The following is a 15,257-nucleotide window of genomic DNA, read 5'->3' on the forward strand; positions in this document are numbered from 1 at the left end:
TGCTGTGTTAAGTACTTTAAGCCTTAAGGAAGAGACATCAGTGACACCAAGTAGTGGAGTTTATTGTGAAGATCCCACGGGACATAGGAAATCAGCACCAGGATTCCAAGAGCCAAACACAGTTTGGGACTCACCAGAGACTGCAGGAGCCATGCAGCTCCAAGGGGGCGGTGCCCCTTCATTCCTATCGACCGGCGACTGTGAATCCCATTTGTAGTGTTCTGCCTTATTTGGACTCAGCGAATTTTCACGACTTCTGCTTTTTCCCCTTTTAGCTCCTGTTTTTCCCAACTGTTCTGCTTTCTCCTTATGTCAACTGCAAACTGTCACAGAGCAAGGCTGAGGCATCCTGTCAGGCATGGCATTTGTGCTGGGCCCCTCCACACACCAGGGGCCAGACGCCAGACTGGCTGTCCATGGGAGGACTCCCATTGGCCCTAGTCAGTCACTGCCAGGGTCGGGGGACAGGAGCAGCACCCACAGAGCCACCAGGCCCTGTGTTGGAGAAGCTCGTGAGGAGGGGGCCCGGGCTTAGGGGCATTCTGAGGACTTGCCCACTCAGTCGAGGCACCAATGATGGCTCAGGACTATCTTATTTTAATAAAGCAGTAGGTTACATTTTCTCATTAAAGGGGATGACCCTAATTTCAAAGATTGGATCAAGCTTTGCACCACCATGTGCTGATGGAACAATTTGTTTTCTAGCATCTTCCCTGGTTCTCATTTCCACTGTTAAAATAATTAAGGGAAAAAATGGATAATTTACCAAGCAGAAGTTTTGTTGACAAACTTCCCACAGATAAGACTCAAATGAGATTCTGATAGGAAGATAAAGGACCCTGCCGGAAGTATTCTTTACTCCTTTGTTGTCTTCTGTCTCTGGATCCATAAGCGCTCTGTGAAGAAATACATTTATGTGTCACACATCAGCCCGGTAGTAGCAAAAGAATAATTTCACAACCTCTGAAAAAAACTAATGAACTACTAAAAAATTAAAAAGAGTATCATATAATCACTTTGGACCCTCTTCAAACTGAAAGGAAAAATCTCTAAAAATAGGCAAGTATCAATAGTTCTAGACACTCGGTTACGTAGTTCTTGATGAAGGTCTCATCGGAAGTTTCCGTAAGATAAAAGTAATTTCCTGGGAGTGCATGAAAATCAAAACTTCCACCAGTTACATCTTTCCAGGCTAAAAATAACCAAAATTACATTTAACAACAAATGATGCTTAACACCACCAACAAAAAGATTTACTTCCAGATACTGCTTTTCTAAAGCTGACACCGGTGGTAGAATTACTTCTAAGGTCTCATGTTCTGTACGTCCTGTATTTTTAATTTCTCCAAGACCCATCAGGACACAATGGTATTAGGTGCATTCTCTCACTTCCCACACGACTGACCTCTCTCCATTTACGCTAAATAAAACCTGGGCCAAATTTCCACTTGTTGCAGTGACAGCTAGTTGATATTAGCTGAAAATCATCAAACAAATCTCTCAAAATACCCCAAACCATCAAAACAGTTTCACCTTTGCTACATTTTTAGATCCAACAAAACATGTTGAACCGCAAGAAGGAACAGCCTCAGATGGCATATCAGAGCAGGAAACTGAAAAGAGCCGGTGAGTAACTTTCCATACACAACACCTCGGAGCCTCTCCCGGTTAATAACTTCACTTAAAGGAAATGTGGTGCATCCTCACTGCTTTCCCTTTTGCTATTTCCAGCAATACAGACCTTTTTTTTTTTTTTAACTAGTGGTACCTGCCCCTGTCAGTACCTGTCTGAGACTCGCTGTGGGCCAGGCCATTTTCTAAGGTCATCTGACTTCTAGAACAATGCAGGTGGAAGCACAATGGCGCCTGGACACCCAATTCCAACTCCGGGTGAGGCTGGTACCAGCCAGTACCTTGCACTGTCATTCCCCAGAAACGTCGCCCTATTTCCCAGCTCTCCGTGGTCAGCAGATGGTTGTCACCGGCAGAGCAAAAGCAGGTTCACGCAAGCAGGGCCCGGGGTTGGTTCCGCCCAGTTCTCAGTGGTCACAACAACAGCATTTAGTATTCACTGAGCTGGGTGCTGGGTGCTGGGTTCAACACTGGGGACATGCGGATAAACAAACAATCTCATTACTTCTGTAACTTAGGCATTTGGCTGGGAGGCAACTAGAGGCGCCAAGTGCCGCCAGGGTCAGGGTGATCTGTGAGCATGATGGCGGGGGTTGGGGGGCAAGCAAGGTCTCCCTGGGGAAATGGAGTGGACTCTGAGATCCAAATGAATAGGGACAAGGCTGGCAAAAGGAGAGAGGCAGCAGGGGAAGGGGGAATAGAACAAGCACAGGCTAACAGCTGCCGTTTGGAGAGCGAAGAGGGAATTGGGACAAATTAAAGTGGAGGGGGTAGGCAGGGGCCACGTCTAGGCCTCCTAAGGGATTTTGGCTGTCCTAAGAGGGACAGGAAGCCACCAAAAGGATTGAAGGCGAGATGTGTCATGACTTTTATCCCTCTGGGTAGTGTGGGAAATGGAGTGGAGGAGGACAGAGTGTCTAAGAGGGGATTCCTGCTTCTGCCTGGGATGGAGGAATGCTACTCAGTCCCTACCAATGAGAAAAAAAAAAAGCCCGACAAACTACAAAATCCTAACTTTCCTTGAACTTGGCTGAGTTTGCAAGGCAAACTGGAAACCAAATACCAAGGAGGGGCAGGCCCCTAAAGGGAGAAGTGGAATGTGTACGCAGGCTCATGGAGGCAAAGCACCGGAGGAAGGGGCGTGTGCTGTACATTCCAGAAGAAATCAGCTAAAATGTTCCAGTGCTGGAGATCAAGTGAGGGGCTGTGTGTCAGATGGACTCACAGCAACTTGCAGCCTCCAGTAGGAGTTCACGAGAAAGACTGGGAGCGAGGCAGGGGGCCAGAAGGAGCCCCGTGTGGTCTGTGGAGCTGGTGGGCAGCAGGAAATGGGCTGTGACCTTGAGATAGGTGCTGACCCCGCCCCTGCCCAGGCCCTTCCCTCCCACAGGCAAAAGCCTCAACTTGCTGGAGGAGAGGCAGCCAACATTTTCTCCCTGGGCGCAGGCAAAGACACACGGCTGCAGAGGGTGAAGCATTAACCTTCTACCCTCGAGGAAGGAGTGGAGAGAGGGCTTGGACATACAAGGATACCAACACTACTTCTGGGAAGGGGCAGGGAACTTCCGCCCAAGACCAACCCCAGAAACGAGAAGGGGCAGGCACTGAGAAAGGCGCGCGCACCCACAAGGCCCAGGCATGAAGGGCCTGCCTAGGATCAAAGCTCACCCCTGTCTGGGACATCCAAGAACTCCCCATGTTACCCCGGAGGCTAACACGGACACCAGTGACCAGCTGCCTGGCAGTGGGGCCTGTTCCATGAGGCACTAGAAAGACTGGACAATTGAGAAAATACTCTAGCAGCCTGGACTCCATGCTGGGCGCACAGTGACACTAGGGACTTGGAAGCTGGTGTTGCCCTGGAGTACTCTCAGTGACTGCTCTGTCCAGTCTAGATGGGCTCAGCTCTGCACAGGGCCCAGCAGAAGAGATGCGCACAAACCCAGGGGTAAAATTATTTCCTTCCATCTTTGTTTTATGCGTGATACCTGGCTTTCAAAATAAAAAATCATCAGACCCACGGGAAAGCAGAAAATAATTCCATTGTTGAGAGCAAAGCAATAAACAGCATCAGACTTGGATGAGAGCCAAAGGGTCAAATGGAAATTCTAGACACAAGCGGCACTAACAATGAGAAATCCCCGCAACATCAGGAGACCCAGCGCAGCTGAGGACAAATTCCGTGAGCCTGAAGGTGCTCAATAGAAATGATCCCAACTGGGGCGCCTGGGTGGCTCAGTTGGTTAAGCGACTGCCTTCGGCTCAGGTCATGATCCTGGAGTCCCTGGATTGAGTCCCTGGATCAAGTCCGGCATCAGGCTCCCTGCTTGGCAGGGAGCCTGCTTCTCCCTCTGACCCTCCCCCCTCTCATGTGCTCTCTGTCTCAAATAAATAAATAAAATCTTTAAAAAAAAAAAGAAATGATCCCAACTGAAACACAAAGGAAAAAAAAAAGAACATCCAAGAGCCAGGGGACACTGTCACACAGCCTGATGTATGTAATGAGGGTCCCAGGAGAGGTGGGAACTTGTCCAGGCGGCCAGGGATGGGGGCAGCTTGAGTTGGGGGGCGGACAGGCGGCTGTCTTTCCCAGCTGTGACACATTTCCATTTGGCCACCAGGCTCACGCCTTGCGGGTAGGTGGTGGGGAGGGGGAGGCCGGGAAGGGGCTTTACCAGCCTGATTGCGCTTTGGAAAAAGCTGAAAGCCTGCTGGGGACGGAGAAGGAGCGGAGGAGCAGAATCCGGGGAGTAGGGTCTGGGGCGTGTTAGTGATTTGCAGACAGGTGCATAGCTATGGTGATTGGATTCACTGGAGGGAGGGTGAGAATGTTAGGAAGGTTTTTTGTACTCTGGGTGGAATATCCCAGAGAGCGGATTATCTTTTGTTTTTGGCTTTGGGGAGGTTTCTTTCTAAGAGCTGTGGAGGATTTAGCTAAGCCCCTCTATCATAGTGCCTCGGCATCCACTGTGGGGTCAGCAGCCTGCAGCCCTTGAACAGACACCAGCCTCCCCGTGAGTGTGAGCGCGTGCCCTGGACGTCACAGGTGAGGGTAAGTTCCATGCGACCCCCCTACCAGCCTCCCGGAGCCTTCCGCTTGTGCGCCCCTTAGCTGAGACCCCCGTGAACCTCACCCAAACCCCGCTTTTTCGTTGTTTGAATTGACCAATCAGGCCTTAGCCTAGGACTGCCAACGCCCTCCCCCCGCTCGCCCTAACGGAGGCCTGTGCTGTCGGTTCTGCGGCTCGCTATGCGTGCACCTGGACTTGACCCCCGCGTGGCACCCCCAGGCGTGCTGTGGACCCCCAAGTAGTAAACTGCTCCGTTTCAATTTCTCTGGTGTCTGTTGTTGAACCCCAGCTCACTACCCCACAGCTGGGGCTCTCCTTGAGAAATGTTAGTTTAACAAAACTCACAAGAGCCTTTGGTAGTGAATTCTCTGTGTGTGTGTTTTGTTTTTAAAACTTGCTTGTGGTTTTGTGCCAAACTGTCAGCTAAGCGTGGCCTCGTCTAATCCTCCCCACAACACCTGGGGTTCTCTGCGCCCTTCCCCTGACAGGCGAGACCCAGCTTGAGTCTCACAGTCCGAAGGCCCTAGGTGGAGGGTTTCCATCCTGCTAAGTGGAGTCTGCAGGTGACGCCATGGACATTTGTGCAGGTCTTGAGTATTAAAGCCCAGCTCTGCATACATTATTGCATTGGATGTGCAGTGATTTGGATTACTTTTCCGTTTTTAGGGGGTGGTGTCGGACTGGGGTTTCTTTGATTCTGACTCTGCTAAGCGAGCCACACACACCCCTGCCCCTGTGAGGATCACACTTGGGAGGAGGCGGTGGGTGGAAATGGAGAGAGATGGGTCCACCCAGGGAGCCCCCAAGAAGGCGGGTGGTGGTCTTTTCCGCCAATCGGAGGTGGGCAGTGAATGGAGGGACGCGAGGATGGGCAGAATTGTCCCTATTCTCAAGGTGCAGCAACTCTGGGCCATTTTGTCTGGGCCACTTCTTGTAGCTACTTGCTTAAACTTCTAGTCCCCAGCACTGGCCACAGTGATCCTACACCCAGTTCCAGGCTTTGTAGAGAAAATAAAAGAAGCATCTGTCAAGCATCTGCTTTCCAAAAACTTCACTGAAGGAAGGAAACCCAGGCGAGATAGGAGAAAAGCATGACAGAGTACAATGGTGACAATGGGCCAGATGCTGGCCCCTCAGTCACTGACCTGGGAAGTTAGAACAGGAAGGCCATTTGTAGGCTTGGATTATTGGAGAAGGTTTTGCAGAATGTTCACACTCAGTCCTCTTGGAAGAATCAAGCGTCTGTATACACATCTCCAGAGACAAAGGCATGGACCTGGACCTCGGAGCTGAATGAGCTCTGGAACAAAATTCACAAGAAGGCAAACCACTTCTGTCTCCTGGAACACCTCCACACTTCATAAGCAGGGACCTGCTTCTGCTGACCTGTCTAAGGAAGATGAGAATGATCCGGCATTAATTTATTCAACACATAAGTGTTAAGTGATGAAACACGCATGTTGAACCATTTGTGTATTTTACTGGCTTACAGTGGCTCCTGGGCACAGAAATTGTATCTATAAAAGCTTGAATAGAGCCTATTTTTATATAAAAAAATACTTTATAGGTACAATTTCTGGGCCCAGGCTGCACTGCAAGCCAATAAAAAGATCACAGGTGGCCCCAAAGAAGATGAAATCAAACTCTTAGAATGTTGTCTTCCTGTATCAGCAGCCTCAAGAACTGCCAATCTACAGTTTTTATAGATAATTATATATATTTTAAAAAAAAACCCCACTTGTCTCACATGTAATTGCTAACAGTGGGTCTATCTGCCATCGGTTTGGGAATACATTCTTGCAAAATTTGTTGTCAGCAAAATACTTGGGAGAGCCTCCAAAATCCACAAGGAGACAGCCCATTTGTTCTTCCAACAATTCTTTATCTGAGGAATCTGAGGCCGGGCCTTTGACTTGAAACATGAACACTGTAGGCCTGATACTTCCGCTAACACGCGTGTTCAGAAACTGAAAACTGCCCATGGAGGGGAAAAGTCTTTAGATCAAGGTTTGGCAGTGGATTTCTTCCTCTACAAGTTTCAGGGAGACCTATCTCTGTAAAAGTGGGGAGAAGAAAGTTGACTAGTAATTCCATAATTCCAGTGTCATCCTGCCACCAAAATGGCACTCCCAGCTCCGGATGGATCTCTGGGCAGTATGGGGAGAGCAGGAAAAGCAGTTCTCAAAGTATGATCTGGGGAACCCCCGGGAATTCCTGAGACCTTTTCAGGTAGTTTAAAAAAGCCATTTTGGGGAAAATACTAAAATATTATTTGCCTTTTTAACTCTCATTCGCCCATGTGTGCATAGTTGAGTTTTCCAGAGGCTACATGACCTGGGGCACTGTGACAGTTTGAATACAGAAGCAGAAATGAGAATCTAGCTGTCTCCTATGAAGACAGACATGAAACAGATTTATAAAACTGTAAAAACAATGCCACTCTTCTCACTACTTTTTTGGGGGGGAAATATAGTCTTTTACATAAAAAGATACTATGTATGTCAACATATAATGGGTGAATTCATGTTATCAGAGGTTAAATATCTTTAAAATGTCTTCGTTTTAATTTCTATATTGACAGATATATCACGTGTAAACAAAAGCTCTTTGAGTTCCTCAATGCTTTTTAAAAGTATTAAAGCTGTTTTCTAAAGAGAAAATGCCCAGAGGAGGCCTGGATCGATATACTCCTTAAAGAGAGATTTCAATTAATCATACCACCTGGCAGACCATAACACGGTTATGGTCCCTCTTGTACAGTTTCTTGGGTCTGTTGCTGCTGGTCAGGAAAAGCCAACACACCTCATCATAAACAGAAATATTAGAAATGGGATACAGAGAGTATAAATTGGGACACCTAGGTGGCTCAGTCAGTTGAGCATTTGCCTTCGGCTCAGGTCATGATCCCAGGGTCCTGGGATCGAGCCCCACATCTGGCTCCCTGCTTAGTGGGGAGTCTGCTTCTCCCTCTCCCTCTGCCTGCCACTCCCCCTGCTTGTGCTCACTCACTCTCTCTCTCTGACAAATAAGTAAATAAAATCTTTAAAAAAAACCACAAAGTATAAATCTAACTTTTTTTTTTAAGATTTTATTTATTTATTTGACAGAGAGAGAGACAGCAAGAGAGGGAACACAGGCAGGGGGAGTGGGAGAGGGAGAAGCAGGCTTCCCGCTGAGCAGGGAGCTCGATGTGGGGCTTGATCCCAGACCCTGGGATCGTGACCTGAGCGGAAGGCAGACGCTTAACGACTGAGCCACCCAGGCACCCCTAAATCTAACTTTTTGAGCTGATGAAAATGCTTTTTAAAAAAAACAAAGCATGAATGGATGCTGTACTTTGTCAGATTGCTCTTTCTGCATCTATTGAAAGGATCATATGGTTCTTATCCTTTCTTTTATTAATGTGGTATAGTATCATGTTAATCGATTTGTGAATATTGAATCCCTTGGAGTCCAGGAGTAAGTCCCACTTGATTGTGGTGAATGATTTTTTTAATGTACTCTTGGATTCAGTTTGCTAGTATTTTATTTAGAATTTTTGCATTCATGTTCATCAGAGATACTGGCCTGTAGTTCTCTCTTTTAGTGGAGACTTTATCTGGGTTAGAGGAAACATACCTCAACATCATAAAGGCCATATACAAAAAACCCACAGCAAATATCATCCTCAATGGGGAAAAGCTGAGAGCTTTCCCCTAAATTCAGGAACAAGACAGGGATGTCCATTCTCGTCACTGTTGTTCAGCAGAGCACTGGAAGTCCTAGTCTCAGCAGTCAAACAACAAAAAGAAACAAAAGGCATCCAAATCAGCAAGGAAGAAATCAAGCGTTCACTATTTGCGGATGACATGATACTCTATATAGAAAACCCAAAAGACTTCGCTAAACTGTTAGAACTGATACATGAATCCAGTAAAGTCAATTATACAAAATCAACGTACAGAAATCTGTTGCATTTCTCTACACCAATAAAGAAGCAGCAGAAAGAGAAATCAAGGAATTGATCCCATTTACAATTGCACCAAAACCCACAAGATACCTAGGAATAAACCTAACCAAGGAGGTAAAAGATCTGTACTCTGAAAACTATAGAACACTGATGAAAGAAATTGAAGATGTCACAAAGAAATGGAAAGACATTCCATGCTCATGGAATGGAAGAACAAATATTGTTAAAAAGTCTATACTACCCAAAGCAATCTACACATTCAACACAATCCTTACCAAAATACTACCAGCATTTTTCACAGAGCTAGAACAAATAATCCTAAAATGTGTATAGAACCACAAAAGACCTCGAATAGTCAAAGTAATCTTGAAAAAGAAAAGTAAATTTGGAGATATCACAATTCCAGACTTCAAGTTATATTACAAAGCTGTAGTGATCAAGACAGTATACTATTGGTACAAAATAGACACAGATCAATAGAAAAGAATAGAAAACCCAGAAACGAACCCACAACTCTATGGTCAATTAATCTTTGACAAACAGGAAAGAATATCCAATAGAAAAAAAAGACAATCTCTGCAACAAATGGTGTTGGGAAAAACTGGACCACTTTCTTACACCATACACAGAAATAAATTCAAAATAGATGAAAGACCTAAATGTGAGACAGGACACCATTAAAATTCCAAAAGGGGACACAGGCAGTAACCTCTTTGACATCAGCCATAGCAACATTTTTCTACATATGTCTCCTAGGCAAGGGAAACAAAAGCAAAAATAAACTATTGAGATTATATCAGAATAAAAAGGCTCTGCACAGTGAAGGAAACAAGCCACAAAACTAAAAGGCAACCTACAGAATAGGAGAAGATATTTTCAATGACTTACCCGAAAAAGGGTTAGTATCCAGGGTGCCGGTGTGGCTCAGTTGGTTAAGCATCCGACTCGATCTCAGCTCAGGTCTTGATCTCAGGGTCATGAGTTCGCGTCCCACATTGGTCTCCACGCTGGGTGTGGAGCCTACTTAAAAAATAATTTAAAAAGGGTTAGTGTCCAAAATATATAAAGAACTTATAAAATTCAACACCCCTAAAACAAATAATCCAGTTAAAAAATGGGCAGAAGACATGAATAGACATTTTCCAAAAGGAAGCATACAGATTGCTAACAGACACATAACAAGATGCTCAACGTTGCTCATCATGGAAATACAAATCAAAACCACAATGAGATACCACCTCACACAAGTCAAAATGGCTAAAGTTAACAAGACAAGAAACAACAGGTGTTGGTGAGGATATGGAGAAAGAGGAATCTTCTTGCACTGTTGGTGGGAATACAAACTGGTGCAGCCACTCTGGAAAACACTATGGAGGTTCCTCAAAAAGTTAAAAATAGAACTACTCTATAATCCAGTGGTTACACTGAAGGTATTTACCCAAGGGGATATAAAAATACTAACTTGAAGGGATACATGCACTGAGATATGTATAGCAGCATTATCAACAATAGCTAAATTATGGAAAGAACTCAAATGTCCATTGACTCATGAATAGATAAAGAAGTTTGGTATATATATATACAATAGAATATTACTCAGACATAAAAAACAATGAAATCTTGCCCTTTGCAATGACGTGGATGGAACTAGAGTATTATGCTAAGTGAAATAAGTCAGTCAGAAAAAGACAAATACCATATGATTTCACTCATATGTGGAATTTAAGAAACAAGACAAACGTACATGGGGTGGGGGGAAAGAGAGGCAAACCAAGAAACAGACTCTTAATCATAGAGAACAAATTGCAGGTTACCAGGGGGTGGTCAGTGGGGGGATGGGTGAAATAGGTGATTGGCATTAATGAGGGCACTTGTAATGAACAGTAGGTGTTGAGTCGCTAAATTCTACACCTGAAACTAATACTACACTGTATATTAACTGGAATTTAAATAAAAACTTGGAAATAAAAAAATTTATTTAGGGGAAAAAATAAAATGTCAAAAAAAAAAAGCAAAACAAACTACAAAGCAGAAGAAAACTTAATACAACATTCCAACATGAATTTAGTCAAATAAATTATAGAAATGCAAGAACGCTGTAACTTACAAATTTAAAATTCTGAATAGAAATAAACTGCTGTAAAAAGAGCTGACAGAATACCTGGAAAAGATTGAATACAAAGGGTCCCCTTTTCTCCACATCCTCACCAACACTTGTTATTTCTTGTCTTTTGAGAATAACCATTCCATCAGATATAAAGTGATATCTTATTGTGGTTTTGATTTGTATTTCTCTGATGACGAGTGATGTTGAGCATCTTTCCATGTGTCTTTTGGGCATCTGGATGTCTGCTTTGAAAAAATGTCAGTTTAGGTCCTCCACCCAAGTTTAAATTAGATTTGTTTGTTTTTGCTTTTGCCTATCTTTTGAAATTGGATTTTTTTTAATGTTCTTTGTTTTGCTTTTTTGCTATTTAGTTGTATGAGTTCCTTATATAGTTTGGATATTAACCCCTATTGGATGTGTGGTTTGCAAATATTTTATCCCATTCGGGATATTTTCATTTTGTCGATTTTTTCCTTTGTTGGGCAGAAGCTTTTTTGTCTGATAAAGTCCCATTTCTTTATTTTGCTTCTGTTGTTTGTGCTTTAGTTGTCATATAAAGAAAAAATCATCACCAAGACCAATGTCAAGAAGCTTTTTCTCTCTTTTCTTGTAGGATATTTATGATTGCAGGTCCTATATTTAAGTCTTCAATCTATTTTGAGTTAATTTTTCTAAGTACTATAAGATAGGGATCTACTTTGATTCTTTTGCATGTGGATATCCAATTTTCCCAGCACCATTTATTTAAGAGACTGTCTTTTCCATTGAGTGTTCTGGCTCCCTTGTCAAATATTAGTTGACCACATACACAGGCTTATTTCTGGCTCTTGATTATGTTCTATTGTTTCATATGTCTTTTTTTTTTTAAAGATTTTATTTATTTGATACACAGAGAGAGGGAGAGCACACAAGCAGGGGGAGTGGCAGAGGGAGAAGCAGGCACCCCACCAAGCAAGGAGCCCAATGCATGACTCCATCCCAGCACCCTGGGATCATGACCTGAGCTGAAGGCAGGTGCTTAACTGAGCCACGCAGGTGTCCCTATGTCTATGTGTCTGTTTTTATGCCAATACCATACTGTTTTGATTACTATAAATTTCTGGGGATGTAAGGTAAAGCAAGGTGACTACAGTTAATAATACTTTATTTAGGGGCGCCTGGGTGGCTCAGTCGTTAAGCGTCTGCCTTCGGCTCAGGTCATGATCCCAGGGTCCTGGGATCGAGCCCCGCATCGGGCTCCCTGCTCAGCGGGAAGCCTGCATCTCTCTCTCCCACTCTCCCTGCTTGTGTTCCCTCTCTCACTGTGTCTCTCGCTGTTAAAAAATAAATAAAATCTTTAAAAAAAATAATACTTTATGTATACTTGAAAGTTGCTAGGAGAGTAGACCTTAAAAATCGTCACAGAAAAAAATTCTAACTATGTGAGGTGATGGATGTTAACTAAACATGTAATCATTTTGCACATATACATAAACCATTATGTTGTTCACCTTAAACTTACACAATGTTACATGTCAATTACATCTCAGTAAAACTAGAAAAAAAATAAAATCAGAATAATTTCATGCACAGATTGGCAAAAAAAAAAAACGACATAAAAATTTGACAATATTGTCAAGGATATAGAGCAGTAAGAATTTTCATATACTGCTTTGGCAGTGTAAACCCTTACTATTCCTTTGGAGAACAATTTGGCAATATTTTATGTAGTTGAAGACATTCACACCCTACCATCCAGAAGTTCCACTCCTAGATGTAGACCTTCTTATACACATATGTAAGAAGACATATATAAGACTGCTCCTAGAAACATTATTAACAATAGCAAAACTATGAAATGACCTTAATGCCTATAAAAAGAAGAACTATAACACATAAATTGTGTTATAGTCACACGATGGAATACCATACAGGAGTTAAAAATCAATGAAGTAGAGATACATATATCGACATGATGAATCTCAAAAAAGTAAATTGAGAAAAACCAGTTTTAGAGAAATGTTTACAACGTGATACACATATATAAAGTTAGAAATATGTGAAATGATACAGCATCTTGCTTAGGTCAGTATTTGAGGAGGCCAAAAGCAGGGAGAGAATAGATACAATTGGAGAGGGCGTACCTGCAGACAGCACTTATAATGTCTTACTCTTTAAGGGGGCCAGTGGGCATGGTTAAGTTTGTGGTATTATTCTTTATTCATTTGTATATATTTCCTATTTAGAATGTGTTTAAAGGAGCAGCTTTTAATTGCCTATACTGAACCATCAGCTGTTGATGAAAAACCTCATATGAAAATACTTTCAATAATTAAAAAATATACATTAATAACAGGGCTCTCTTCCAGTTAATGGATTTTGTTGTTGTTTTTTGGTATCAGAGTCATGGCTGGTGAGTAAAAGAAATGGTCTTGGAGGACGTGAGGGAACAGAGAGGTTTAATGTTGGGAAGGCAGTGTTTCCAGGGGAAGGAAAGGCACCTTGGAAAGGGGATGGTTCTCTTGGAAGTCTGATGACAAAAATAAAGAAGGAAGGGGCTGAAGATAAGCAACATGGTAATAGCAAAGAAGCAGAATAATACAGAATCCCCAACCATTCAAACAAGGTGCCATTTATTTTTTTTTAAACTGCCCAGAAAAGGGCACTCTTGAACCAAGAAACACAGTAAGCAACTAAACACGTTGGTTTTGATAGGACGATATGGATCTGTTATTGCTGGTCAGGAAAAGCCAACACACTGTATCATAAAACAGGGATAAACATAACAGCTAGAATACAGAAAGTATAAATCAAACTTTTTTTAAAAGATTTTATTTATTGGTCAGAGAGAGAGCACAAGCAGGGGGAGCATCAGGCAGAGGGAGAAGCAGACTCCCCACTGAGCAGGGAGCCCGATGCGGGGCTCGATCCCAGGACCCTGAGATCATGACCTGAGCCGAAGGCAGACGCTTAACCAACTGAGCCACCGAGGCACCCCTATAAATCAAACTTTTCAGCTAATGAAAATCTTATTTAAACTCACAAAGCAGAAGGTGACTTAATACAACAGTCCAACATGAATTAAGTTTAATCCAACAAATTCTAGAAATGCAAGAACACTGTACCTCACAAATGTAAAATTCTGAATAGGAATAGACAGTTAGTTGCAAAAAGAGCTGGCAGAATACTGGAAAGAAATTGAATCAAAAGACAAAAATTATTTCAAAAACGACTAAAAGTAAGTTGTCTCTGAGATAATAAATGCAAAGTATTTAAATGGATAGAAAGGACAGGAATGCAAGAGCTAAGAAAAGGAAAACAAAGAGGGAAAAGATCCCCAAAGAAAATAATCATTGTAAAAGGCAGAGAAAGCTCCAAAACAGGGATAAATGGAGACCTTCAAGAAAGCTAAACAAAACAAAACACTCAAAAAGAACTATGACTTGAAATTATGCAAATTTCACTGAAATAAAATACAAAACTATCGAAAGAATCTATCATATGACCCATACTATTGGAATTTGAAGATTAAAAAAAATTTTAAACCCTTTGGACCTGCAGACAAATTAACAAGTCATCTGATTGGGAAAGCAAATCAGCATGGTATTAGACTTTTTGATAGCAAAATACAAAGCAAGAAAACATAAAGCAAAATTTTCCAGGAACTTAGGGAATATAGATACAAAAATAATTTAAAAAATTTTTTCTTAAGATTTTATTTATTTATTTGACAGAGAGAGAGAGACACAGCGAGAGCAGGAACACAAGCAGGGGGAGTGGGAGAGGGAGAAGCAGGCTTCCTGTCGAGCAAGGAGCCCGATGTGAGACTCGATCCCAGGACCCTGGGATCATGACCTGAACCGAAGGCAGACGCTTAACGACTGAGCCACCCAGGCGCCCCAGATACAACGATAATTTATCTCCTGTATCAAAGCAGTCCTACAGAGGCAAGAACTGACAAAATATGGTAATCATGAGCCTTGCCTAAGGAATTTATTAATCAGGAGCCAACAAACAATAGCCCACTGGTCAAACCGCTGCCACCTGTTTTTGTAAATAAAGTTTTATTGGAACACAGCCATCCTCAGCTTTCACGTCTTGTGTCTGACTGCTTGTGTGAAATAGCAGCAAAGTTGAATTGTTACAACAAGGACGTATGGCCCACAAAACTGCAAACATTTACTTTCTGGCCCTTCACAGGAGGTTTCCAGTTCCTGTCCTAGAAGCTGACTTCATCCAATCAAGAGATGATTGGGGAAAATTTGGCAAAAAGACTGGTAGGGAGCTTAGAATATTTTTAATTGTGGTTCTAAGACTACAAAAAGGAAGGGGAGGAAGGTGGAAGATCGATATCTAAATGAATGTTCTGATAAAGTAGAAATAATACAACTTGTTTTTAAATGGGAAAAGGAAGAAAAGGGAAAATAGAATTAAGTTCATTGATTTCATACAGATAATAGGTGTATGTCTAAGGATATTAAACTTGACAAAGCATAGAGTAGAAGCATAATGAAGGAAT

The 15,257-nt window shown here is 42.7% G+C and overlaps 1 protein-coding gene across 6 annotated transcripts in view; it reads left to right on the top strand.

The window, feature by feature from the left end:
• Positions 1-14,786, top strand: part of ACBD7 (acyl-CoA binding domain containing 7) — a 28,639-nt gene extending 13,853 nt beyond the window's left edge. The window contains exons 4-6 of one of the 6 annotated variants that reach the window (XM_064592021.1): positions 1,551-1,626; positions 4,586-4,684; positions 5,192-6,750. In XM_064592021.1, the coding sequence (XP_064448091.1) occupies positions 1,551-1,626; positions 4,586-4,650 (141 nt within the window). In that variant the 3' untranslated portion in view covers positions 4,651-4,684; positions 5,192-6,750. Of the gene's footprint in view, positions 1-12; positions 1,000-1,550; positions 1,627-1,762; positions 6,751-14,472 lie in introns of those variants that run through there. The other 5 variants (XM_064592022.1, XM_064592023.1, XM_064592020.1 and 2 more) reach the window with 5 other exon arrangements.
• Positions 14,787-15,257: the final 471 nt, after the last annotated feature.

Source organism: Mirounga angustirostris, unplaced genomic scaffold, assembly GCF_029215605.1.
Source record: "Mirounga angustirostris isolate CCGP_5_RB_7025 unplaced genomic scaffold, mMirAng1.0.hap1 SCAF_5, whole genome shotgun sequence".
NCBI lineage: Eukaryota > Metazoa > Chordata > Mammalia > Carnivora > Phocidae > Mirounga > Mirounga angustirostris.